Source organism: Panthera pardus, unplaced genomic scaffold (genome assembly GCF_024362965.1).
Source record: "Panthera pardus isolate Hobbes unplaced genomic scaffold, ASM2436296v1 HiC_scaffold_11, whole genome shotgun sequence".
NCBI classification, from domain to species: domain Eukaryota; kingdom Metazoa; phylum Chordata; class Mammalia; order Carnivora; family Felidae; genus Panthera; species Panthera pardus.
The window spans coordinates 82,311,398-82,338,085 of NW_026526666.1; the positions used below are offsets into that span (position 1 = coordinate 82,311,398).

Consider the following 26,688-nt stretch of genomic DNA (forward strand, 5'->3'; position numbering starts at 1 on the left):
GATTCTTGTCTCCTTCTCTCTCTGCCCAGCCCCTGCTCGCACTCTGCCTCTCTCTCTCTCTCTCAAAATTAATTGAAAAAAATAAAAATAAAAATGGCGACCTGAATGGCCAACTGCCTACTGGATGCCTCTACTTGGATATCCCCTAGTAGAGATAGCCCTCAAAAAATACTTCTTAAAAAAACCCAAAACCCAAAGTTATTAACTGACATAACCTTCTCCAAACACTCAACATCAAACTGCCCAACCCAGAAGTTTGGGATCCTTGCCGTCTTCCTTACCCGTACACTGGCGAATTCAATTTCTGTCTCAGAGTGATAGGTCTGAGGTATAAATCTGATGTCACAACCTGCATAAAACTTCAATGATTCACAAATGCACTCACAATAAAGTCCAACTTCCTTAAGACAGTGTGTCCAGCCCTTCATGATCTGGTCCCCAGATCATGAGGTTCAAGCCTCATCACTTGCAACCTTTCCCTCCACCCTATTTCCTGACCTTCTACACTCTGCCCTCAAACCTATGCCTCAGCCATGCTGTACACACACCTGCTTTCAAAAATGCTGTCCTCTCTCTTACCTCTAAACTTACTGTCACCTTTGCCTTCCCGGAGCTTGGCTAATAACTCCTGTTCTTCGGGTCCAAGATGGCACCTCCCTCCCTGACTCCCCAGGCTGGGCTGAGTGCCTCTCCTCTGTGCTCCCAAAACACTCTGAGCTTTCCTTTATCCCAGCATGACACTGGAGAGCAGTTCCCTGCCACTGTCTATCTCCCTTTCCAGACTGAGAAGAAGATGGGAAGTGACCTGCTCAGCCCCATGGTCCCAGCAGCTAATCATCCCTAGTACAGAGTAAGCTGCTCCATAGGCTTTCGTTAAATGGAAAAGTCTGTTTTAACAGGTTGCAACTTTCTCCTTCCAAGCCCAGGGGCCCCATTTCCCAGCAGCAACTGCAGGCCCAGCTCAGAGACTGGGGGAGGGGAGGCTGGTGACAGGAGGTGGGGACTCCGCAGGACTCTCACCAAAAAGGATGAGGAAGCAAAGGGGCAGAGGAAGACTTTTGTATTCTCACAAGGAAAATAGATCATTGCACCCTTCTCCACCAGATCCTGCCTCCCCGCTCAGACTCAGCCTCCCCTCCAGGAGTCCCACTAAAACTCTCCCCATAAAGCTTCCTGAGGATTCCCCCCTTCTCCGCCCCCCGCCACCAAGTTACCCCAAGCTTCTCCAGACGACCCCCGCTCGGCCTCAGCCTCTTCCCTCGGCCTCGACTTCCCTTCCTTTCCTCTGAGCCTCCTCCCTCAGTCTCGACCTCCTGCTCTCAGCCTCCTCCCTCACCCTGACCTCTTTCCTCTGAGCCTCCTCCCTCAGCCTCGACCTCCTGCTCTCAGCCTCCTCCCTCACCCTGATCTCTTTCCTCTGAGCCTCCTCCCTCAGTCTCGACCTCCTTCCTCTCAGCCTCCTCTCTCAGCCTCGACCTCCTCGCAGCCTCCTCTCTCAGCCTTTCCCCAACGCCTCAGCCTTTCCCCAACGCCTCAGCCTCTCTCCCAGCCTCCCCGCTCACATCTCCTCAGCCTCCCTCTCCTGGATCCGGCCCGGCCCGGCCCCGCCCCCGCCCCCGCCACGCGCACGGAGCTCACCGTCGTAGTAGTAACAGACTTTCCTCCGGGTGCCCTGAGTCTGCGCCATTTTGCTCGGCTCCCGTCCCTCCCGTCAGTCGGTCCGTCCGGCCTCCCGCCCGCGGCTCGGCTCAGCGTCCGACCCAGGGGAGGAGGGGGCGGGCCTCCAACCCGCTCCGCCCGTCCCCTCCCGGGCTCACCTATAGCCGCGCAGCCCGGGCACGGCTCCAGCCAATCAGCTTGCGCAAGGACGGCCCGGAACTCGGCTGGGGGCAAGGGCAGCCCTGAGAGGCAGCCGAGGGCCCCCTGGGCCTGTACCAAGGTCTGCGACAGGGGGGTGGGGGAAACTGCCCGGGGACCGTACCATTAGTCCCGGGGGAGGAAAGCAGATCCGTACACTCCACGGTCCCATTTCGGTGTTGGAAGCGTGCCTGAAGGTCAGAAGCCAACTTTGTAATTTTATAGAGAATCACCCGAGGCCTGTGGGGGGAAAGTGACTTGCACAAGGTCACTCAGCTAATGACAGGGCTGAACGTCGATTAGAAAGAACACAGGTTTGGAAGAGGGAGAAGTAAGCTGACAAAGGAAAGAAAACCGCTCTAGGCCGAGTACTGTGGAATAGAGTTACCAACGTTTATCTCAATGATTGCTCACAGCGGCTTTGGAAGAGGACTTTTTATCCCCGTTTTACGGGTAAGAATAATGAACTTCAGACCTTTGAGACCTGCTCAGAGTCACACATTTAGTAATTAAATTCAGCTTTCAGTAGTACAGATTTTTTGAATGCCTACTGTGCACCAGAGACACTGTTAACAAAGGGGTAGAACCCAGCCTTTCTTAGTCCAAAGCCTACCTCCCTGGTACAGACACACACACACACACACACACACACACACACACACACACACACACACACAACCAGGAGGACTAAAGAGTGCCTTTACACAGGAGGGAACTGATTGCCCCCTTATACTAAAGCAGGATTTCTCAAGCTATTGAAGCTACTGACATTTGGAGCTGGATAATTCCTCGTTGCAGGGGGCTGTCCCCTGCCCTGTAGGATGTTTAGCAGCATCCTTGGCCCTTACTCATTAGATGTGAATAGCAACCTCCAGTCTCACCCCCAGTACCGATGACCAAAATTGTCTCCAGACATTGCAAAAATGTCTCCAGGGCAAAAATTGCTCTCACCCTACCCTTGAGAAACACTGCACTAAACCCATCAGTCATCAACTGTTCATTACTGAAAGCTGAAAGACTGAAAAGCACAGTGATGAGCTATTAAAATAACAAATACAACACAAAATTAATATTAGTAAATGCTTACCATCTGTGTGCCAACTAAGTTACAGACTCATGGTCCTGTAGTCCATAAGATACGTTTTTATGCCCCTAGCCTTTGAAGAGGGCTTGGGCACTTGTGTTTCTCATTTGAGAACAGCATTTGGGGCACTAATTATAAAAGTAACAGATTTAAGACTGGCAGTTCTATTATAAAACAGCTAAAGGGCCAGGGAATAAGCCCTATTTCCAGTTCTGTGTTGCTGCTTCCCAGCTAGGAACCTTTCTGGCCCCACTTCCCTCTTTGTAAATTGGAGAGGATAACAATGCAAAGTTCACCAATTCTATGGCTGCAGGAACGAAAAGGAGGGTGGGGATCAGATGCGGTCATGGGTGTGGCAACATTTTATAAAATGCAGAACAGGAATCAGACACTCAGATCCTTGCAGAGGTGAGGCAGGTGGTGTAAAATAAGTGGATTTATATTAATTTATATTAGTTTGATTCAGGTGCTTTGCATATTTCTAAAATTGGATCCTTTTTCACTTTTATAAAGCAATATGCCTTTCTTTCCCCTATCTTTCTTCAAACACAGTGCCATCTGCAGGTATCTTTTATTTTGTCACTTTTTAATGGAAATATAGGTGAAAAAAAACATTTCATTTTCCTCTTCATTATAAGAACAACAGTGCAAGCATGATGATAAATAACCACTAACACTCAGTGTCACTGTCTGGGAGTGGAAGGGACTTTGGCAAAGAAAGAGCTCAAGTCCCACCCGAAGAGGGTGGCCACGACTCAGCTCCATGACAGGTAAATCCAATAAAGCCAAATCGTCCTTTTTTTTTTTTTTTTTTTTCAAGAGAAGGTAGAAATCTATAGTGTTTTTTTAATGTTTATTTATTTATTTTGAGAGAGAGAGAGAGAGCATGCCCACAAGCAGAGGCAGGACAGAGAGAAGAGAGAGAGAGAATCCCAAGCAGCGTCTACACTACGAGGGCAGAGCCCGACTCTGGGGCCCAACCTCACAAACCACAAGATCATGAATCAGGAATTGGACACTTAACTGACTGAGCCACCCAGGCGCCTAGAAATCTGGAGATTTATGCAAAATCTTCCCAGTTTTATAAATTGACTAACTCAAGACATTAGTAGCAGCCATTCTTTTAAAATGTAAGTCAGATCATGTCGTGGCTCTGCAAAAATCCCCGAAAAGTCTCCTTGAAATGGTTCCTGCAAAGATCACAAGGCCCCAGGCCACACAGGATCTCTGCCCCTCAGGGCCCCCCCCTCCCCCACTCAGGACCTTGGTCTCTGAGCTTGCCAAAGAAGCTTCTGCCTCAGGCTGTTCCCTCATCCCCCTCTGCTCCTGCCCCATACCTTGTGGCTTGCTCCCTCATTTCCTTCAAATATTTGCTCAAAAGTCACCTTCTCAATGAGGCCTTCCCAGACCACCCTGTTTAAAATTGAAAACCTCCCTCAGCGATGACATTCCTAATTTCCCTTACCCTGTTTTATTTTCCCCTTAGCACTCAGCACCATACCGTATCATTTACTCTTGGTGATGTTTATTGTCTGTCTTCCCTTACTAGAATGTAAGCTCCATAAGGACAGAGATTTTGTTTGTTTAATCTATTGTATATTCTATGGACCCAGAACCATGCCTGGTACACAGTAGATGTCCAATAAATATTTGCCAAATGAGTAAATTAATTCAGTGTTCAAAAACATCTTGAACGTGAACCAAAACATATTTGAGTACAAATCTAGCCCCAGAATCAGTAATTGTAAAAAAAGCTATTGCCCTTACATAATGGAAGGGGAGGGTCCTGGGACACACCCACTCCCTAGGAGGTTCTGCGCAGGGGTTCACACTTAATCCTTTGGGGTAGGGGTGGGGTTGAAGGAGTTCACAAAGCCCATACAGCAAAGTGTAAGAACGTCCTCTTGGCCCCCCCAAATCAGCAGGGCTGAAAAAAGTTCAGACATCCCCTCATCCCATCTTTCACCCCAATTCAGGGTGACTTACTTTCCATCTTTTGAACCCCCACTCCTCCCTCCCAAGGAAGAGGAGATGGGAGTAGGGAGCTGAGAGATGTACAGTCTTCGTCAACAGAGAGTCATTTATTGAGCTCCTAATGTGTGCCAGGCACCAAGGAGGAGCACACAGAGGTATTAGATAAGGTCCCAGCCTTCAAGGAGTTTCTTGATGGCTAGGGGAAAGGAAAGGGGGGTGGGCAGAAGCTGGTATCAATCACAGGCGTCTCCCTTCTCTCCGGTGGTCTTGGGAGGTAGAAGGACCCACAAAGGGACAACTTGAATGGGTGTCCAAGTCATATATGCACATGCCACACATGTACAAGACACATGTGCAGAGCCCACACAACTACAGAACCCGTGTATAAGACACAAGAAGTATATGTGCCACACGGGGGATGGGATTCACATGCAGAGTCCATATGTGCATAGGCCACATGGGTAAGACACAAGAACTGCATCTCCCCCAGCCAGGTTGACTAGATGGAGGTAGGGCTCCAGGCCCCGGCCAGCTAGGCCTCTCAGGGCTGGGGCTGGTACTGGCCCTCTGTGGCCGTGAAGAAGTCCTCCAGCACGCTGCGCAGGTAGTCAAAGGTGGGCCGTTCCTCTGGCCGCTCCTTCCAGCACAGCATCATGAGGTGGTATAGCTCCTCTGGGCAGTTGTCAGGTCGCACCATGCGGTAGCCTCGCTCCAGGTTCTGAATCACCTCAGGATTGGTCATCCCTGGAGGTTGATAGGAAAAAGATCAAGGATCCGGGCTTTGGAGGCCCACAGCAGGGATGATGTTTAGAATATTTAACTGGTATGGTGTGAGCACCAATCCCAAAGGATCTTGGTCTTCACCAATGGTAACAGCGTACTTCAGGTACCTGCCCAGTGTCAGTCAAGCCACTTGGAGTGTCTGTTGTGGCTTAAGCACTCAAAACACGTAGATGTTGAATGTGAGACCTGGGGTGAGCCACCTCCCCTCTTTGGGCCTCAGTTTCCTCATCTGGGAAATGGATTATATAGTAGCTCCTACCTCATAGAGCTGTTATGAAAATTGAGTGAGAGTGCATATAAAGCACCAAGTATAGTGCCTGGAGAGATGCTGCATGAAGAATGTCTTTGAGTATTACGATCTGGTGGGGAGAGATGGTGGCAGGTCAGGGCCCAGGACAGAACGGGAGCTCACAGACAGCATAGTGGTGAGGCTTCTCTGGCTTTGGGACCAGGCACATGAGATGCTGCATCAGGAAACCAGATGGACCCCCCAGCAAAGGCCCCTGTGTGACCCAGATTAAATAATTTGGGGGCCACTTCCTTTAAAACCCGGAAATTCAAGGACATAGACCAGTGAACTAAACACCCATGGCTAGAGGCGAGAGTGGAAACTCACAGTCTACACCCAGCTTAAATATAGCCCATAGATCTACTTCGGTTTAGTCCCTATAGTGTCTTTCAACAATTTGAATCAATCACTGATATTTGGATATGGGCAAATTTTCCTAAAATTTCAAGTTTTGGCTTTTGAAAAAAAGAAAGGATCTGTTTTGGGGGTCCCTATGTCTTAGTAGCAACCATCCTCTGGAATAGATGCTCACCCAGGTTCACCCAGGTCCCCATTACTCCTCATTGTCTCCTTGACCCTGAAGCCACATTTCTGTTGCCATTTATCATCATACTTGTAATGCTTTTGTTGCTGTTTGTTGTTGTTGTTGTTGTTGTTGTTGTTAAGTAGGCTGTATGCCCAATGTAGTGCTTGAACTCATGACCCCGAGATCAAAAGCCATATGCTCCACTGACTGAGCCAGCCAGCTGCCCCAATGCTTTGTTTCTTCTAAAAGAGAAATTCTCTATGGGTTCACCTCTATGGGCCCAGTGGAGGGGCAGTGAGGACACTTGGCAGGATGACTGGAGTGTGGTTCTAGCCCCGGTGCTGCCCTTGGACTCTGTGATGGGGCAAATCCCGGGCAGGGAAGTCCTTCAGGTTCTCACCTGATTCTAAGGTACTTTTACCTTCCTAGGAGCAAAGTTCTGTACATGTTGCTCCCGGGCTATGTGAAGCTTCTGCGTATCTGGCCACTGTGTTCCGTGACCTCTCTGCTCTGTCTTTGTGTTCCATTTCCTTTCCCCATAGTTTCCTAGCAAGTTACTTTAAAAAAAAATTCCATCCGTCTTGGCTGAATTCAGGGGTAAAGGACTTTGTGCAGAAGCTAGAGGGTAGGAATTAGTTGTGTACATGTCTCTCTCATTCTTTAGATGGAAAGTTTCGGAGGAAAGGGAAGTCAGCATTTAGTGAGCACCTACAGGGAGTCAAACTCTTTTACAGACAGTCTCATTTTTCATATCAGGAAACTGAGGCTCAGAGAGGTAAAGTCACCTGCCTAAAGTCACTTGCTCAAAATGATGATTAATAATAAAACCTAACACTCTTAAGTGCTTAGTATGGGCCAGGTACTGTTCTAACCTCATAATTTACAGATGGGGAAACAAAGAATGATCTGATCAAACTTAATCAGAAAGTTGGCATGAATGGCAGATCTGGTGATAAAGGCAGGCTTCCTGCCTTCGAGCCAGATCCTCTTCTACCCTCCTAGGCTGCCTGTGTCTGAACTAAAGAAAAGAGCTGGGATTATTGAAGCAGGAGAGAAATCGACACAGAGATGGACGCTAGCCCTGGGAGATGTGGCACCTGACTGGGCTTGCTGGAGTCCTCAGTGAATACAGGAAAAGCAGTTAGAAAGATTCAGATTCTGAACCAGGGACAGATGAAGTAAGTAGAAAGACATGGATTTGCTGCTCGTCCCCATTACTCTTTCAGCTCCTGCCCTTGGCCCTGACCTGGGTAAGGGATGCGGCCATGGGTGACAATCTCCGTCAGTAGGATCCCAAAAGACCACACGTCCGACTTGATGGTGAATGTCCCGTAGTTAATGGCTTCTGGTGCTGTCCACTTAATGGGAAACTTGGCCCCTGGAGGGAGGCAGAGTGAGGTCACCTGGGTCTGTTTGGCCAGACCCTGCAGGCCCCAGACTTCCCTTGTATCCCACACCTACCCTCCCTGGCTGTGTACTCATTGTCCTCAATGAGGCGTGCTAGGCCAAAGTCTGCAATCTTGCAGCTCAGGGTGTCCGACACCAGGATGTTGGCAGCCCTCAGGTCACGGTGGATGTAATTCCGTTCTTCAATGAATGCCATGCCCTCTGCAATCTGCAGGCCAGAGAGGAGGTCAGCAGTCCTGGACCAGACATCCTTACCCCACCGGGCTGTGCACTTGCCCAGCCCCTCCCCAGTCTCCTTACTTGGGCTGCCATGTCCAAGAGTTTGTTGATGGTCAACTTGATGCCTGGAGGGGTCTTGAGGAAATCTACCAGGCTCCCTGTGAACAGAAGCAGAAAAGTTGCTAACTCAAGCTGGCCCAGCAGAAAGCTCCCTGACCCTTGTCCCCTAACTGGCTATTTAGAAGTAGTGTCTGACATGTGGAAAGAAGAGTAAGGGGTGAGAATGGACAAGTGTGCATTCAGGGTGAGGATACCCAGGATACATGAAGTCTTTTCCCAGGGTCTAGGATGGGGTATGCTTGGAGAAGTCTGTAAGCTTCTTATCACCAATGGGGTAGAGCTCAATGTCCTGCCCCATGTCCAAAGCCCTGCACGGTCCACATTCATAGTTGCTTCTCTTTCCCCCACTTTTGCCTCTTTCATTCTATCCACCCTAGACAATTTTGAGGTTTTTCATATAGACCACTGGGCTCTCACCCCAAAGTCTCTTTTGTCCCATCTCTGCCTGCTAAAAATTCTACTTTTCTTTCATGGCCCAGCAAGACTATTCCTCTAGGAAGCCTCTCTAGGTCCTACCAGGCCTAATAAATTGCGTCATTATCTACATTCCCCATGGCATGCTGGAATTTTCCCATGGCGAAACTCTGGTTTTCCTAGAGTTTATGCCACATAACTAAAATGAGTTTTCCCTGATAGCAGGAACATTGTTTTGTCCATTCGTGCTCCCAGTGCCTAGCCCAAAGTAAGCAGTGATAAATGTGTGCTGAATGTATTCAATGGAGTATGGAAAGAGGTGCCTGGGGGCCTGAGGGACCACATCTGGTAATAGAGGGTGACTAGGAGATGACCAGGGATGGAAGCTACTAGAACGGAGCTAGTAATTGCTAGCCCTTCTCAAGAGATTAAAAGCCTGGGTAAAGATGGCAGCAACCGGGGGTGCCTGAGTGGCTCAGTCAGTTAAGCGTCTGACTCTTGATTTCGGCTCAGGTCATGATCTCACGGTTCGTGGAATCCCGCCCTGCATCAGGCTCTGCAATGACAGTGTGAGCCTGCTTGGGATTCTCTCTCTCTCTGCCCCTCCCCTGCTCTCTCTCTCTCTCTCTCTCAAAATAAATAAGTAAGCATTTAAAGACGGCAGCAACCTAAGTGTCCTGTTATGAGTGCTGAATTAGTCACCAAAGATAAAAGCCTCACCCAGACACAGTAAATACATGGCATGAACTGCCGCTCCTGCATCTGGTCCATGGCAGATGCTGGTAATCAACCCCACCACTTACTTCCAATGAGCCTCAGCATCCTCCTCAACACAGAACTCCAAGCAACTACCATCTGAAGTTGGCCCACATGGTAAAACCTATTTGCCACTTCCAGAATCCACTAGCCAAAAGAGTGACAGATCTTATACTCCCAAAGAATCTGAGCCAGATGACAACAAATTTATTGAACAGACACTATTCTGTCTGCTCTACATACACTGACTCTTTCATCCTCACAAAGGCCCTATGAAAAAGTTACCGTAGCATTACTACCACCATTTTATAGATGAGGAAGCCATAGCAGAGGGAAGTGAAGTGATGGGCCCAAGGCCACACAATCACGAAGGCAAGATTCTAATACAGGCAGTCAGATCCTAGAACCCTTAAGGACTACTCTAAATTATTTTTGGGTGAGCCCGTTTAGATTTCTGATGTTACACTTGGGGAAAATGAGCACCAGGGATGGGACAGGGACTTGGCCTGAGTCACACAGCAAATTGGTGGCAAAGGTGGACCTAGAAACTTCTATCCACCTCCCTGGGGGCTCTCAGTCTGTCCAAAGGAGGGCAAGGGGCTCACCTAGAACTGAAAGAGAGGGATTTGGGGCAGATCTGCCCTCCCAAGGCTCTGGGTCAAAAGGAAGAGAGAAATGGGGCTAGGGACGCACTCGTTTGAAATCAAGCATCCTGAGATCAAGGTAGAGCTTTGAAAAAGGCAAACAGGATTGCAGGTCAGGGAAGATGAGAAGTCAAAGCTCTTCCAGAGCCTTCCAGAGCTCTTCCAGAGCACTTTAGCCTGTGCTCCTAGACAGGCTCAGACATCACACCCTCTTCTTGTCCCTGGTGGTGACTCTTTAGAGGCCCAGAAAAACAAGAAACCCTCAGTCCTGAGCCCGGTGAAATGGCAGATCTCCTCCATCCTCTATTCAGGAGCAGAGGGAATGTCAGCGCCCCCCAGCGGTCGATGACAGTGGTGGCACCCACCATTCTCCATGTATTCCGTGATGATGTAGATGGGCTCCTGGGTGACCACCGCGTAGAGCCGGACCAGCCTCTGGTGTTGTAGCTGCTTCATGAGGTTGGCCTCGGCCAGGAAGGCGTCGGGGGACATGCTGCCCTGCTTCAGGCTCTTCACTGCCACCTTTGTGTGCCCGTTGTAGTACCCTGGGGCGGGGAGGGGCTGGGGAGTCACTGGGAGCCCGAGCACCCAGAGCCACGTAGCTGCCTGGACACTCTCTGGGGACTCTCACGACCTCAGCGGAAGCCTCCCCTTCTCCCCTTCCCCCGCAGTCCCTGAAGGCTTCACTCACCCATCCACACCTCCCCGAACTGGCCAGCCCCCAGCCGCTCCACCAGCTTCAGCGTCTCCCTGGGAACCTCCCACTCGTCCTCCCACCAAGGCTTCTGGGGCTTCTGGGTCTGGCAGGGGCGACTCAACCGCGTGCACAGCCCGTCCGAAGCATCTGCGAGGACAAGGGAGGGGGGTTAGGGTTGTCAATACGGCGGGACTCGGTGCCCCCACTCAGTCCCCACTTGGCCAAGGAGAAATAGACTGGCAGGGGAGGTGTGAGGCTGTCACCCGACACCTGGGCTATCGGGTGCCGCACCTCACCCACTGCGGGGAATGAAGGAGCGCACTGAGAGATCGGCGGAGGGTACCCCCCCCCCCTCCCGCCCAGAGGAGCTTAGGGGAGGCAGGCTGGTGGGGCACAGGTGAAGGCGCCTCAGGCGCACGTCGGAGGGGCTCCTGCCGGGGCTCACTGGTGTAATGGCGGACCAGCTCGTGCAGGCCAGGAAAAGTGATGCGGGGGGAGATGTAGAAGCCGCCTTTGTCCAGGTTACGGATCTTGTAATGTTTCACCACCTCTCCCTGGTTCTGGTCGAAGTCCCTCACGGACAGTGAAAACGATCCTGGGTGAAAGAATGGGTGAACGAATGCAAAAAGAGGGAGCGGGTGCGCCCTGCGAAGGGCGCCCCTAGTCCCGCGCCCCTTCCCTGGGATCTCGCGGCACACACCTCGGAGACGCGGTCCAGCTCCCGGGCCGCCCCGGCCCCGCCCCCGCCCCCGCGGCCCCGCCCAGCCGCTCACCCGCGGTGCTCTCGCTCTCCCGGATCAGGAAGGAGCCGTGCGTGTTCCCGGGCGCCAGGAGCTGCCGTTCCGCGTCCTTGCGGCTCAGGTTCTTGAAGAACCAGCTGCGCAAGGCAGAAGCGAAGGCAGTCTTGTGTTGTTGGTCACTTCCTCCTCCATCGCCCTCAAGCATTCACCACTACCCCCTAGCACCCCTCCTCTGCTCCCATCCTTCGCCACGAGGAGTCCCCACTTACGGTTCGGGCTCCAGGCTGTTCGCTTTGGCCACGAAGTTGAAGGGGATGAAACCTTCCTGGCCTGTGGTCAGGGACTGCGCCTTCCACCACTCGCCGCTCCTGCGCGACAGAGGCAGTCAGTGGGGTCGGCCTGGCCTTGGATTCGGCTGGAAACCTTCAAAGCCCCCAGTTACACCATGACACCCCAGCCTCCAGCCCGGCACTCCGGAGCCTCCCATTTTGTCCCAAGGGCTCCCGCTGCATGCCACTCAGGGGCCTCGCGGTACAGGGATCCCTGCTCCCTCCCACGCTCCCGTGGGGCAAGGATGGGTGGCGTGGAGAGGACACTCACTGCTCCAGGATACGGAGCTGTTCACCCTTCTCGAAGCCCAGGTCTCCATCGTGAGAGGGCTCGTAGCTGTGCAGAGCGATAACCAGGTTGTCTGTAAAGACAGGGGTGGGGGTGGGGGTCAGGGAGAACCAGCCTGGATAGGCTGGAAGCACAGAGTTCAAGAGTTACAGGGCAGCGAAGAAGATCAGGAACAAGAGAGGCAAGACAAGGTAGAGAGTGGATAGGGAGATGGGAGACAAGAGCCAAGGATCCACAGGCCTTAACTTTCAGGCCCCACTGGTTGTGAGGTCACCTTGCAATGGTGAGGCTGGGGGATTGGAGCCTTCGTAGGTAACTAGTGGATCCCTCACATCAGAGCCATTCCGCATGGGCAGCTGTAGGGTGGGGGGTGAAAATGGGGTCAGAGAGCAAAAGACTGGTCAGATACTGGCTCCCCTCCCCACTGTTCTCACTTCTCCAGCTTGGCTGGGTCTTGTCCCTGAATTTACCAGCTACTCAGAAGAGTCCCTTCCCCTCTCTCAGCCTCCTTTCCTTTCTGTTTCCAAGGGGAGAAGACCACTCTGTTATTCCAGTGGTGGTTTCTTTCTCCTGGTTTGTGTCCTCCACCAGACTCCCTTGCCAAGTCAGTCCCCTGTCTTGCCTCTTACCGTGGCCTTGCCATCCAGTGGGATTATCGGGTAATGGCAGTTCTCACACACATCGATGTTTTCCATCCAGTCATCTTCAGGGTTTGAGCTGCAGCTACAGCCCATGGTCCCTGGGGGAATGGAGAGGGGGCTGAAGGGGCTCCCCCAAGATCTACTTCCTGGACATCAGACATCCTAGGGCCTTGCCCTGGGAATTTCCACAAGTACCTGAGATTGTCAGGCCCCCATCCCCCATTCACCAGCCACAGAAAAGCTGAAATGAGGTCCTAGCTCCAGACTGGTGCTCCCTCTGAGCCCCCAGGCCACAAGTAAAGTCACACATGGGCCCCCACTGAGCCCTAGGCCCCGCCCTCCCACCTGGGGTGGGCAAACCGCCACAGCTACCTTTGTTAGCCTACTTGCCCACTTCCTGCCTCTCCCCCAACCCTCTCTCTCTCTCTCTCTCTCTCTGCCCATCCCCCATGTTGGAGGAATACCTACTAAAGTTCACACACTTCCCCAGGCCGTGGAGGAGACCTGAATTTTCATCTTCCCCTACCAGAGAGGTGTGTACACCCCACCTCCTATTTACAATCCCCCTTTCTAGCCAAGGAAGCCAGCCAAATGGCAGACTCCTGCTCCCTAATGTCAGCGGTCAGGCCCCAGCCCCCTCAACCCCCCCGCAACAAGTCTCCTTCAGAGGGTTCTTTCTGATTCTCACCAGCAGAAAAACCTTCAGCGACACTATTGACCATAACTTTTCTATTTGTTTGCTTGCTTAAGCAGTGGAAACTTTTTGTCAGATGGAAATCAAGCAGAACGCAGAACCTCATAGATAAAACAGGTAAAAGTGGGGCTGTTCTGCCTGAAACAGAGTAGACTGGACGCCTCATTGTGAAGCCCCCAGGAGTCCTGAGAGCATCTCCTTCCTGGGGCTGCTTCTCCAAACTGCTTAGAAATCACCAGTCCTCAGATAAAATTAACCACTCAAGACCCTTTAATATCAAGATCAAATCCACCTCCATGGTCTATTCTGCTACACACACACACACACACTCACACTCACACTCACACTCACACTCACACTCACACAGCCTTCATTTTTATCTACTCTTGCCTTCTCCAAACACCCCATGCTATTTTCTTACTCCATACCTTTGCACGTGTGGCTCCCCTACCTTGAATGCTCTCTTGTCTACCTACTGAACTAACTCAACCTTCCAGGCTCAGCTCAAATATCACCTACTCTGTGAAGCCCTCCTCCAACACTCCACTCAAACAGAGTTGTCAGCTTAGCACGGAGTATCATGACTGGACTGATTTTATGTGTCGGTCGCACTGCATTTCCCACTCCCTTGATGAGACGGTGGATTCATCCAGAACAGAAGCTGTGCTTTATTTGCCTAAATGCTCCAGCACCCAGAACTAGTTGTCGTTAATAAATGTTGACTAGTATGCGGAGGATTGATGCATCCCGTCTTCCAGGATCTTAGAAGCCACCAAGTCTATCTTCTGATTTTAGATGAGCAAACTGAGCCTTAGATAAGCAGGCCCGGAGAAGCCTGCTTAAACTCACCCCATCTAGGGGCGCCTGGGTGGCTCAGTCAGTTAAGCAGCCGACTCTTGATTTCAGCTCAGGTCATGATCTCACAGTTCATGAAGTTTGAGCCCTACGTTGGGCTTTGCACAGAGAGTGGAGCCTGTTTAAGATCCTCTCTCTCTCTCTCTCTCTCTCAAAAATAAATAAACTTAAAAAAAAAAATACCTCACACAACCTATTTGGGACAGAACAAAGCTGGAGATGCTAATCCATGCTGGGACCAAGTAGAAGTGGAGGGAGGGTAGTGGAGATTTTTTTGGTTTGCAAGACTTAAGGACACATGTCAATTGTATCTCAATTCAAAAAAAAAAAAAAAAAAAGACTCAGGATGCCTGGCTGGCTCCGTTGGTGGAGCATGTGATTCTTGATCTCAGGGTTGTGGGTTCAAGCTCCACGCTGGGTGTAGAGATTACTTGAAAATAAAATCTTAAAAAATAAACAAGCAAACAAAACAAAAAACTCGAAGACGGGCCTCAGAATCAGAGAGACCTACATTCAAACCCCAGTTCTGACGCTTACTGTATGACTGCTGAAATCATTCTTCCGAAGCTTCACTTTTCCTTTTCTGTCAGAGGGGTCTTAGTATCCCTTTCTCATAAGCTTGCACAAATGTTAGCTTAGTTTAGAGCTTAGAAAGACTTCCACCACTGCTCATTTTGCCCTCCCAGGCCCTACTTTGGAGGATGGGAGAATGGAATTGGTAGATAATCCAATGTTTCTTTTATTTCTTTCTTTTTTTTTTAAAAAAGTTTATTTTGGGGGGGGGGTTGGGGAGGGGCAGAGAGAGGGGGTGAGAGAATATCCCAAGCAGGCTCCACACTGTCAGTGTAGGGCCTGACGCAGGACTCAATCTCAGGAACCATGAGCTCATGACCTGAGCCAAAATCAAGAGTTGGACGCTTAAACGATTCAGCCACCCAGGCCTCCCTTGAAAGTCATGTTTGTCAAACTGAGATACTCAGGACCCTTCATGGATACCAGAAGTCATGGGTGTGTGTCTTCTCAGAACATGAGTGTTACTTGACCTTATTCAGAGTTGAACAAACATAGACCTATTGTGGAGGAAAATGTAAAATGTACATGGAACTTTAAGCCAAATCAAGAGACTTTCAAGGAAAAGGATACACATTCACTCTCCCTGCTCCTGTGAGGAGTCCTGGAGTGTGAGGGAGAGACATTCGAGAAATCCTGCTCAACCAGAGTCTACCCATCTGTGGCTGTAAATGGCTTTTTGACAGCTAATTTTATTATGGCTAGGAACTAATGAGCAGCAAACGCCTCCAGAGAAGCCCTGATATCAATCTGGAAGCAGCCAAAGAGGAGATGAGCTATGGGTGAGGCCGTGAGCATCGCATGGTTTGTGATATTCAAACAGGCCTTGGAAGATCACAGGTTGATTGTACTGTAAAGAGAACGCCAACATCAGACGGAGTTGGACTGAGATCGTAGGGCCCATCTAGGCTGACATTCTCAGAGGCTTCAGAAAAGGGTAAGAGACAGATGAGAAAAGTTTGGGGTTGAGGTAAGGGGATGAATTTGGATGCGATAGCAAGGAGAAGCCGGTGGAGGGGCCAGAAGGAATCCAGGCTGGAGATCACAGGGCTGGAAGCTGGTGCCTGGTCCAGGCCGGAGTCACGCGGGGAAGGGAAAAGAGCCACAGGGCCTTGGGCCACGGTCCAGGACAGCATGCAGACAGGATCTATATCATGGACTAAATCTGGGCCTACCAGAGAGGACCTGACATCCCTAGTTACTAGGGCCAGGAGCGCCTAGGTGGCTCAGTCAGTTAAGGTTCAGACATTTTTTTTTTTCCTTTTCCTTTTTCTTTTTCTTTTTTTTTAAATTCAACATTTATTCATTAAAACAAATTTTTTTTTAATGTTTATTTATCCTTGAGAGAGACAGAGAGACAGAGCATGAGCAGGGGAGGGGCAGCGAGAGAGGGAGACAGAATCTGAAGTAGGCTCCAGGCTCCGAGCTGTCACCACAGAGCCCGACACGGGGCTCGAACTCACAAGCTGTGAGATCATGACCTGAGCCAAAGTTGGGCTTTCAACCGACTAAGCCACTCAGATGCCCCAGACTTTTTTTTCCTCAAAAAAAGGTTTTTTTTCAAGTATATTTATTTTGAAGTAGGTGGAGGAGCAGAGAGAGAGGGAGACAGAGAGACCCAAGCAGGCTCTGTGCTGTCAGCCAGATGCGGGACTTAAACTCACGAATCCATGAAATCCTGACCTGAGCTGAAATCAAGAGTCAGATGCTTAACCCACTGAGTTACCCAGGTGCTTCAAGCATCAGACTCTTGATTTCAGCTTGTGTCTTGACCTCAGCGTTGCGAGTTTGGCCCGTGTCCGGCCCTCATTAGGCATGGAGCCTACTTAAAAAAAAAAAATTGGGGCACCTGGGTGGCTCAGTCGGTTGAGCGTCTGACTTCAGCTCGGGTCACGATCTCACAGTTCTTGGTTCAAGCCCCACTTCAGGCTCTCTGCTGTCAGCACAGAGCCCACTTCGGTCAGATTCCCTGTCCCTCTCTCTCTCTGTCCCTCCCCTATTCATCCTCTCTCTCTCTCTCTCTCTCAGAATAAATAAGCATTAAAAAATAAAAATTAATAAACATTTAAAAATATATAAAAATATATACTGGAGTCAGGAATGGGGAAGAAGTCAAACCTGTCCTGATTAAGCCAAAAGGAACTCTAACTCTTCTGGGGAATCTGACCCCAGAATTTCCTCTGTGGCTTGTCCTGTGCTCCTGGGGGCCTCCAGCAGCAGGTAGCACATCGAGCCCTCTACAAAAGTCTAAGCTGTGGGGTGTAGGGCCTGGCAGCCATCATGAGACCTTGGGGTCCGACAATGCCAGAGAGGATTTTGGTGAGTGGCTCCCAGCTACTGGGAGCTCCATGTTTCTGGGAGGCCCCAGGATGATGCTGGAGGCCTGCAGATTATTTCAGTATTTCAAAAACCTGAAGGGAAATTGCACTATAATTTGTTTCTTAGTTTGACAAATTATATGATGGTTTCTTCAATGCATACTTGATTAAGTCTCTGATTAAAATTTGAATTAGAAAACAAGAAAATGAGTACCTAAACAAAGTAACTTGAAAACCATGAGTCCTGGGGGGCGGGGGGGGAGGGGGGGGAGGGGACTACAACAGGGAAAAAGGGCAAAGGAGCCTGGGAGGGAAGAGCTTAGAAGCACTGGTGTAATTTATCAGCCTTGTTTTAAAGGTGGAGACTCTGGGAGATCAGAGAGGTTAAGTGATTTTCCCAATAGCACATGAGGACTCTAGGCAGAGGCGAAACTCAGATAAGGACCCTACCTACCAAGGTATTCTCCTCTACTCTTTACTCCTTGGGAAGTCCTCTAAAGAGGGTGGAGGATCCTGAGGGGCCATGGAGGAAACAGGGCAGGGGAGGAGGTCTGACAGGGTGGGGAACTGCTCTTCATCAAAACTTTGATCATTGTGCTGTTAACAAAGGCCTTTTTCTGCAAGACGATTCTCCTTACACCTAGAATGCATGTTTCTGAGTGTACATTTAGCCAATTGGTGAATGCAAGTCTGCGTATATGAAGGCAGATGATTCTGTGAACATCGTGCTTATGTGTGCATACCCATGGGCTTGTCCAAGGCTGTTTGTGCAGATGGATGTATCACAGAATGGGCGTATGTATAGTTTGTGCCTGTCCCTGTGTAGTTGTGAGATCATATATGCATACATCTATTTATACACAATGTGGGTCCCATCCTTCTGGTCTTAGTTTGACAAAGATTACTGGGTAGCCAAAATAATCTAATCAGGTTAAGAAACGAGGCCAGTAAAAAGAAAATCAAAATTAAATCTTAATATAAATGTCTCATTGTCTGAAAGAAAGGAAAAGAAGATGAAGACAAAACAGATCCAGAGAATCCCCAGGGCTCTCAGCACCAGCAATGAGGGCAGATTCTGGGGTGAGTGAAACAGGACATTCTCTTCTCCCAACTCCAGAATTCGAGGTCAATAGCAGGAATTTTATAGATCTAGACCTCCTCTGACTAGGGTCTGTAATGTTCTCGGTCAAATTCAAAGCTGCCCATGGTCCACAGAGCACTTTGTGCCAATTATAAAGAGCCACCCCTCCCTGGGGTTTCAAACTTGGAGAGTAGAGCGAGGGCTAGATGTCAGTCCCCACCCCTTCATGACCCTCAGCATAGTGCCCAACACATGCAGCAGTGGCCCTGCTCCCACTGTGTAGAACTGATCAAAAATCCCAGGCTCTGTGCAGCTCCTGGACTGGATTGTCTAAACCCAGGGCTGTTTAGGGCTCATATCACTGTGAGTTCTGATTTTTGCCAACCTGTTCACCTTTATCAACTCCATAGACATTATCTCGCCTGGCTGCCTAGAATGTGTTTTGTCCCCTTGAAGAAGAAAAAAAAAAGGGCAACACTTTTTCTCCCCTAAACTGTAAACCTATTCATTTATTGAACATTCTGTCCAAAATGTGTGCCAGCTTCTTGCCAGGAATTCTTGGTCAAGAGCAGACAGGCTGTTCCAATGCAGACCATTGTGGTACTTTGGGCCACCTTGTGGCAAAATCTGTCAGGAATCATTTAAAACATTTTCTTGGCCTTTTCCTTTGACCAAGGTTTGGTTGTTAGCACGGTTGAGCCTTGCCTATGGAGGCCTACGCAGAACCCTCATCATGGTACTTAGGAATCAGGGTTGGTAGGCATGGTAAATAATTTCTAACGGATAGAACAGGGATGTGTCCTGAGTTCCTTTGCGATATAACACCCCCCGTTTTTTTTTAAACCACAGAGAACAAAAAAGATAAGCTTTCTCTTAAATGCAAACAAGATGAATTTATTCTCACGAAACTGAGAGTGGCTTGACCGTAATGGCAGAGGGCCTCTGGGCAGGTTACTAAACCTCTCTGAGCCTCTCTCCATTCCTTCATCTGCAAAATGGGAACTAAAACAGGATCTCCACGGAGGGCTGTTGTAAGCATTATATGTGAGATATAGATGATCCCATAAATAAAGCGTTTAGCATGTGCTTGGCACATAGGGAGAACTGCGTACATGAGAGTTCACCTGACCCTTGAATAACAGGGCTTTGAACCGTGGGGCTCCACTTATGTGTGGATATTTTACAGTAGAGTACTATAAGTGTATTTCCTCTTCCTTATGATTTTCTTTGTCTTTCTTTTTTTTTTCCAAAGATTTTATTTTTAAGTAACCTCTACACCCAACATGGGGCTCGAAGCTACAACCCCAAGATCGAGAGTCGCATGCTCTACCGGCTGAGCCAGCCAGGTGGTCTGTCTTCCTTATGATTCTCTTAATAACACTTTCTTTTCTCTAGTTTCCTTTATTGTAGCAATACAATGTATAAAACATATAACATGCAAAATATAAGTTAATCTGGAGCCTCTGGGTGGCTCATTGGGTTGAGCATCCAACTCTTGATTTCAGCTCAGGTTATGATCCCAGGGTCATAGCATTGAGCCCTGAGATAGAAGCCCTGCTCAGGGTGGAACCTGCTTACAATTCTCTCTCCGGGCACCTGGGTGGCTTAGGCCGTTGGGCGTCCATCTTCGGCTCAGGTCATGATCTTGCAGTTGGTGAGTTCCAGCCCTACATCTGTACTACATCTGCACCATCAGTGTGGAGCCTGCTTGGGATTCTCTCTTTCTCCCTCTCTCTCTCTCTCTCTCTCGGCCCCTCCCTCACTTGCACTCTCTCTCTCAAAGTAAATAAATAAGCTTAAAAAAAAAAAAGATTTTCCCTCTCTCTCTCTTCCTCTCTCTCTCTCCCTCTGCCCCTCTCCCTTGCTTGTGCTCACTCTCTAAAAATAAAAAATAAATTGGGGCGCCTGGGTGGCTCAGTCGGCTGAGCGTCCGACTTCACCTCAGGTCACGATCTCGCAGTTCGTGAGTTCGAGCCCCAAGTCAGGCTCTGGGCTGATGGCTCAGAGCCTGGAGCCTGCTTCCGATTCTGTGTCTCCCTCTCTCTCTGCCCCTCCCCCATTCATGCTCTGTCTCTCTCTGTCTCAAAAATGAATAAACATTAAAAAAAATTTTTTTTAAATAAAAAATAAATAAATAAAAATGGACAAAATATGTGTTAACCAACTGTTTATGTTATCAGTAAGGCTTCTAGTCAACAGTAGGCTATTAGTAAAGTCTTAGGGGGAATCAAAGTTATACCAGGATTTTCTTTGAATGTTTTTTTTTTTTTTTTTTTTTTTGAGAGAGAGAGACAGAGTGTGAGTAGGGGAGGGGTAGAGAGGGAGGGAGACACAGAATCTGAAACAGGCTCCAGGCTCTGAGCTGTCAGCACAGAGCCCAATGTGGGGCTCAAACTCATGAACCATGAGATCGTGACTTGAGCCGAAGTCGGCCGCTTAATCAACTGAGCCACCAAGGCACCCCAGTGCAGGTATTTTTGACTATGCGGGTAGTCAGCGCCCCTGACTGTATGTAGTTAAGGGTCAACTGTAGTTAAGTCTTTGGGCAGCTGAACGTTATACACCGCAGATTTTCGACTGCGTGGGGTGGGAGCCCAACAACCCTGTTGTTTAAAGGTCAACTCTAACTATTATTCGTGGCTAACATGAGCGTTTCGTTACACCAGCCTTAAACATTTTCCAGTCTAAACGCTAATATTAGCTATTATCAATTATTTTCCTTTTCCTTTGTGATTTTGAGCATTTCCATAGACCACCTTTTCACCTTGAATATATTTACCTAAAATGGAATATATTTATCTACCATAAATGGAAAATCAGTATCACCATCCATAAACAGAAATCAGGATACATTAACACAAATTCATAATATCATCTGTAAATTCAAATTCATTACCCCCTAATATCAGTCACCTACATCGGTGGTGCACAGGCCATATTTTGGGAAATGCTACGACATGAGCCAGAGCTTTGGGCTTAGACCTCTGTTGGTGAGTTAGAGAAGGGACAATTTTCTTTCTTTCTTTCTTTTTTAATGTTCATTTATTTTGAGAGAGAGAGAGAGAGCACGTGCAAGCAGATGAGGGGCAGAGAGAGAGGGAAAGAGAATCCCAAGCGGGTGCCCGATGCGGGGCTCGATCTCATGAACTCTGAGATCAGGACCTGAGCCAAAATCAAGAGTCACACATTCAACCAACTGAGCCACCCAGGTGCCCCATGGAGGGACAATCTTCTTAACTGGTCAGCCTACTGACAAAAGTTGCACGGATATCTCTCTGTGCCAAGCTCTGTTCTAGCGCTGGTGACACAGAGGTGAGCAGATCAAGAGGTTCCTGTCCTTTTGGCCCTGCCCTCTCTGACAGAGGTGGGTGCCCCTCTGGCAGATCACTCCATTTTCCCAGGAGGCCATAGGCCTGTCTTCAGCTTACTGATTGGTAATGTCTATGACTCACAACAACACTGGCAACGCAAAACAGCAATACTTGTCAGGAAGTAGCATTTCAAAATCACCACCATTACCCATTTACCAAGTGAACGGTTAGCTGAAGCTGTTGAAGAGAGAAGGACCGTCTATTGACATGGAAAGACATCCCAGTTATAACATTGCAAGCAAAAAACCCAAAACCAAAAAACATGGCGAGCAAGTTACAGAACAGAATGTAGAATGGAAGCCTATTTGCATTTAAATGGGCATCTATACGGGGATTCTTTCAAGCCAGGTTCTGTGCTAATACTTTATTTGCATGTTTCCATGTAATTCTCATACTAATCCTATCAAGTAAATGCTATAATGAGCCCCATTTTACACATGCAAAAACTGAGGCACAAATGAGGTAAAACGATTTGTTTGAGGCCTCATAACAAATAAGTAAGTGGTAGAGTGGTGATTTGAACCTTGGTCTACCTCCAGAGCCTGGGCTTCTAACCACGACACTTGTCAGCAGCCACACATAGGAAACTCTGGAAACTGTTCGCGGTGAACACATCCCAGAAGTGAGGTTGGAGGGGGCTGTGTTTCTTATATTTCTCTTCATGCCTCTGTACTGTTTGAATTTTTTGTAACAGCCGTGTGCTAATCTTGTCATTGGAAAACAAAAAAAACAACAAAAAAAACCCCACCACCGATGCAAAAACCCTGCCAAGAGATACGATCATTCGAGGAGGATTCACCGTACAGCCTACTCTTCTGTTCCTCTCCCTATCACAAGAAAAGTAGGCGTGGAATAGATGATCAGGGGGAGAAAAGGTTCTGTGACCAAAGAAGTTTGGGAAATGATGAGTTGGACAAAATCAATCAGGCCCCTACTCTGGGGGAACTTTCAAAGCTTTTACAAGCTAACATTGACTATGAAATTAACATGGGTTGGGCTGGTTGGTAGCTGAGGCCATGTGGATTTGGCCCCAAGACCATTTTCTCTCCAGGTGCTTCATGAGACTGGTGTTTTATTGCTGTTGTTGTTGTTGTTTAATATTTTTTAATGTTTATTTTTGAGAGGGAGAGACAGAGAGAGAGAGAGACAGAACATGAGCAGGGGAGGGGTGGAGAGAGAGGGAGACGCAGAATCCGAAGCAGGCTCCAGGCTCTGAGCTGTCAGCACAGAGCCCATCAAGGGACTCAAACTCACAAACTGTGAGATTATGACCTGAGCTGAATTCAGACACCCAACCGACTGAGCCACCCAGGCACCCCGTGAACTGCTGTTCTTCAGAACAAGTGTTGGAAACGCAGCACCAGGCACTTTAAGCCAACACTGGAGTTTGGCCACATCCCTGGATGATGGTATCTTGGTCTTGCCTGCCCCCATCCCACCCTCACACCCAGCTCCCCTCAGCATTGCTTTCACTAAACGGAGCTTGGCCTTGAAGTCATCACCCTGTGGGGGGATGTATAGCCTTGTAAGATCCAATGTGTGTTGTGTGTGGAGACCCTGACTCTGCTTCTGCCCACATATGCACACACACAATGTCTGATGATATGTCTGGTGTTTGGGATAGGGAGTGCGTGTGTGTGTGTGTGTGTGTGTGTGTGTGTGTGTGTGTGTGTTGAAGCTGTTGGGGGGACTCTCCTCTAAGGTAGACCCTGTGGCTCAGCCTAGAATTCTCACACCCACCATACACAGGAAACAAGCTCATTTGCAAAGCTATACCACAAGTGTGAGGGGACGGGGTTCACTGGCCTGCCAAGGTGCTGAGTAGGCGTAATTCTGGGTGTGAACAGCCCTCCTTTTGGTGCACCATGTACAGGAGGAGGGACTGCCTAACCTCCGTTAAGCACCTACTGTGTGTCAAGTACAACCCAGGGCACATGACAGGCCCCACAAACAGTCTGTAAGGGAGAAATTGATTATTGCCTCTTTGCAGATTAATGATCTGGAGTTTGGAGTCTGGAGAGGCGAAGGCAATACCATTTGAGGAAATGCCAGCCCCGGAATTGTTCCTGGGTTGGCCTGTTCCTGAAACCTATGTTCTTTGCACTACACCATACCCATCCACTCTCTGGTGTTTGGTTTTGCGCTACCCTCATGGTACCCAAGAAACAGAAACCAGGGACAGTGACCTTGGCTCCTGTCATAGGTGCTTTCCAAAAAGGGCCTTTGTCCTTCTCAGAACTGTGTTGACTCTTCCAGGGAGCCTTCCAGATCACCCAAGGGAAGTCTTCGGTAGTCTCAGCCCTTATCTCATTCTCTTGCCCCATCCCTTGGCCCTTTACCCTTTGAGAAGAACCTCTGTCCCTGAGCCTGGAGGGCGAGGGGTCCTGCGTCATCTCTCAGCACATGCTGGCAGAATGAGGGGGTGCAGGTCCAGGGTGCGGATGGGTTCCCCCCCCCCCCCAAGGCACAAGGAGAGCCAGCATGTTCTCCAGCCCGCACAAAAGGCTACAGGCATCGGGCCTGGGGACGAGAGAAAGGCTGGGACACACTAACTAGGTGGAAATCGTGTGTCAAGGAAAACTCCAGCAGTGGAGGGTGGGGTAGGGGGACCCTGGAAAGTCTGGCTCACACGGGGATGCCCCCCATAAACTGAAGGCTCAGAGTTAGAAAGTGAGGGGGTGGGCAGGTAGCTGACTATGCCTACCTGGGCCTCCACCTTCCTGGGGTTTCTGCAGTACCAGCTGGCCCTGTACATGCAAGTGGAGGGGGGGGGGGTGCTGAGGCCAGAGAGAGCAAGGAGGGGGGGGGCGGGGAAGGACATCCTGTGACACTTGGCAGGGGCAGGAATGGCAACTTTCCAGATGGAAGCGTGGACGTTCCTTACCCAGGGCCGACTGTGCCCCTGTCTGGGATAAAAATAGCCTTTCCTCTGCCCTTTCCTTTCCATTCTCTCTCCTTCAACTTCCCAGCCTCTGGTCAGATGCTTCCACCCTGGAGGCCCCATCCCAGATGATAAATACACCCTCCCGCATCCACATGCTCCCAATAGGAGACACCCCAGGCTCTCCAGCACTGCTGGTCACTGAGGCTAAAATCACTTGTCACGTGTCCATCTGGATGCTCTGGGTGACTCCTCTGTCTCAATCCCTCTCTCTCAATCCCTCTCTCTCAATCCCTCTCTCTCTCTCTCTCTCTCAGAAGATGCTTGTCACTGGGGTCTGTCCCAGCCATCAGCAGGATTCCTGGATCCCCTGACTCAAGACTGACCATCATCACCCTGCCCAGTGCGGTGGGGGGCAGTCCTAGCCTAGGCCACTACCCTCTCCCAGGGCCTGACTCTGCCACTGCCTTGCTGAGTGGCTGCAAGGAGGGGGCGTTTGCCCTCTCTGGGCCTCAGGAGGCTCATCCATCAATGGGATCAGGGACTGGACTTGGGGATTTCTGAAGGCCTTTTCAACACCTGACAGTACATGCGCCAGATCTCCAAGAAGATGCTCCCAGTGAGGGAGGGACCAGTGCAGACAGCGTGGCAGAGGCGAGAGGCAAGAGCTACGTAGGGAAGGGGGCCTCCAGCTGTACCGCACGCCGCCCACCTGACCTCTAGTGAGGCTTTTCTATCCCCCTGCCCCGCCTGTAGGGCTGCTGAATACCCAGGGAGCCGCGCCCCATGCCCGGGTGCAGCACCACCCTCCCCCAGTCGGTCCTCCCACCACAGTCCTAGACCCCTGTTCCCAGTACTCCTTACCTGCCCAGCCCAGGAGCCCTCCAGCCCCATTCACATGGTCCTCCTGGCCTAGCCTGGTAGCTCACACACAGTTTCAGCTCCCCTTGCCGAGGTAGCCACCGCCTGTCTTAGCGCGCCCACGTCCCACCCTGACTTCCTGCCTCCTCCTAAGGGCTCCGCAGCCAACCGGGGCCCCAGCAGCCCAACCACAAGCCTCCAGCACCCCAAGCTTCCTGCTGCCATAGCCCCCAGCTCCTCAGCCCCTGGGGGTCCTTTACATCTCCAGCCCACCGGAGGGGGGCTCTTAGAGCTGAAGAAAGGGTACCTGATGGAACCTCCCTCCTGCCCCCCCCGGGGGCGACCTGGACAAGAGATTCAAGGGCAGCCTTTATATCTCAATGAGCAGGGGCAAGCAGACACACACTCGGCTTTTGGTGAAAGACAAGTGGCACTGCTGTCACAGTCTGAGAGCTGAGTGACCTTTTCATTACAGTCTAAGAGAGGGACTTTGGAGTCAGAGGAGAGAGCGCTCTCCCTGTTCAGTCATTGGAGAGCAGACCACCTTATGTTACAGTCAGATGTCAGGTTAACAAATAACTATGGCAAAACAACAGTCATGCCATCTCAGGGCTCAGGACGATAGCTTTATTAGAGTCAGAGGGTAGGCTAATAACCCCCTTCTTATAGACAGAATGCTGGACAACAATCTGTTTAAGGAAGCAGGCAGGACAACCCCGTGTTTTCAAGACGACAGAGTCACAGCCCCTGTTGTGGACAGAGGACAGGACAAGCCCCCACTAATTAGGACGACATTTCTAATTCAGGACGAGGCAAGGACACAGCCCCTGTTAGAAATGTAGGGCCTGCCACCATCTCCTGCAACAAGTGGGAGACAAACACGCCTGCCCAGGGACCCAGGTGCAGGTAGCTGACTGGCAGGACTTTCTATTATAGGCGGGAGACAGGAACCTTGTCACAAGCAGCACGCAGGCCAAGAATCTCCCTTTCCCCTGGGGCCAGGTTGAGGGTGGCACCCATCATAGGCTAAGTGTCAGGTCACCAGTGTTATGAGGAACCCTGGGTGGCATCTATCAGGCACAAGAGCGAGGCCTTGGCCCCACCCGGAGAAAAACATAAATGTGTCACCGTCACCACCACCAGACCTACACTTAGTGAACAGGTTGGGGGAGGGGAGCCCACAGAGCATTGTTGGGGTTTGTGAGGTGGAAGCTGATGCTGCCTGCACCTCAGCTGCAGAGGGAAGGGGGAGACAGGAAATGGGTGGGGGGAAGAGGAAGCCTGAGTT

At 50.0% G+C, this 26,688-nt stretch overlaps 2 protein-coding genes across 5 annotated transcripts in view; both read right to left on the reverse strand.

Moving 5' to 3' along the window:
• Positions 1-1,805, reverse strand: part of HDAC1 (histone deacetylase 1) — a 31,729-nt gene extending 29,924 nt beyond the window's left edge. For 2 of the 3 annotated variants that reach the window (XR_002075170.2, XM_019429878.2), the window contains exon 1: positions 1,639-1,804. Coding sequence is in view for 2 of the 3 variants with exons in the window: in XM_019429878.2 (XP_019285423.1) it covers positions 1,639-1,687 (49 nt within the window). In the remaining variant the exon portion in view is untranslated. Of the gene's footprint in view, positions 1-1,638 lie in introns of all 3 variants that reach the window. The other variant, XM_019429877.2, reaches the window with a different exon arrangement.
• A 3,198-nt stretch (positions 1,806-5,003) lies between these two features.
• LCK (LCK proto-oncogene, Src family tyrosine kinase) lies at positions 5,004-25,536 on the reverse strand. 2 transcript variants are annotated; one of them, XM_053898157.1, is made up of 13 exons: positions 25,404-25,536; positions 12,758-12,867; positions 12,403-12,484; positions 12,111-12,201; positions 11,780-11,878; positions 11,544-11,647; positions 11,216-11,365; positions 10,765-10,917; positions 10,439-10,618; positions 8,221-8,297; positions 7,975-8,128; positions 7,760-7,891; positions 5,004-5,659 (listed from the first exon to the last, which is right to left on the reverse strand). In XM_053898157.1, exons 2-13 carry the CDS (start codon positions 12,860-12,862, stop codon positions 5,457-5,459), a joined length of 1,530 nt encoding a protein of 509 aa, XP_053754132.1. In that variant the 5' UTR covers positions 12,863-12,867; positions 25,404-25,536; the 3' UTR covers positions 5,004-5,456. The 2 variants fall into 2 exon arrangements, with proteins under 2 accessions (XP_053754132.1, XP_053754128.1); XM_053898153.1 differs by lacking the exon at positions 25,404-25,536 and adding an exon at positions 12,965-13,067.
• Between the last annotated feature and the right edge of the window lie 1,152 nt (positions 25,537-26,688).

Bases quoted from the DNA above. Each gene is read 5' to 3' on its own strand.
- LCK (XM_053898153.1), bottom strand. From the start codon at position 12,992: ATGGGGGATGGGGGCCTGACAATCTCAG. The intron at 12,868-12,964 runs GTACTTGTGGAA...CCATTCCCCCAG, and splicing joins TGGGGGCCTGACAATCTCAG to GGACCATGGGCTGTAGCTGC. The intron at 11,648-11,779 runs GTAAGTGGGGAC...TGCCTTGCGCAG, and splicing joins AACAGCCTGGAGCCCGAACC to CTGGTTCTTCAAGAACCTGA.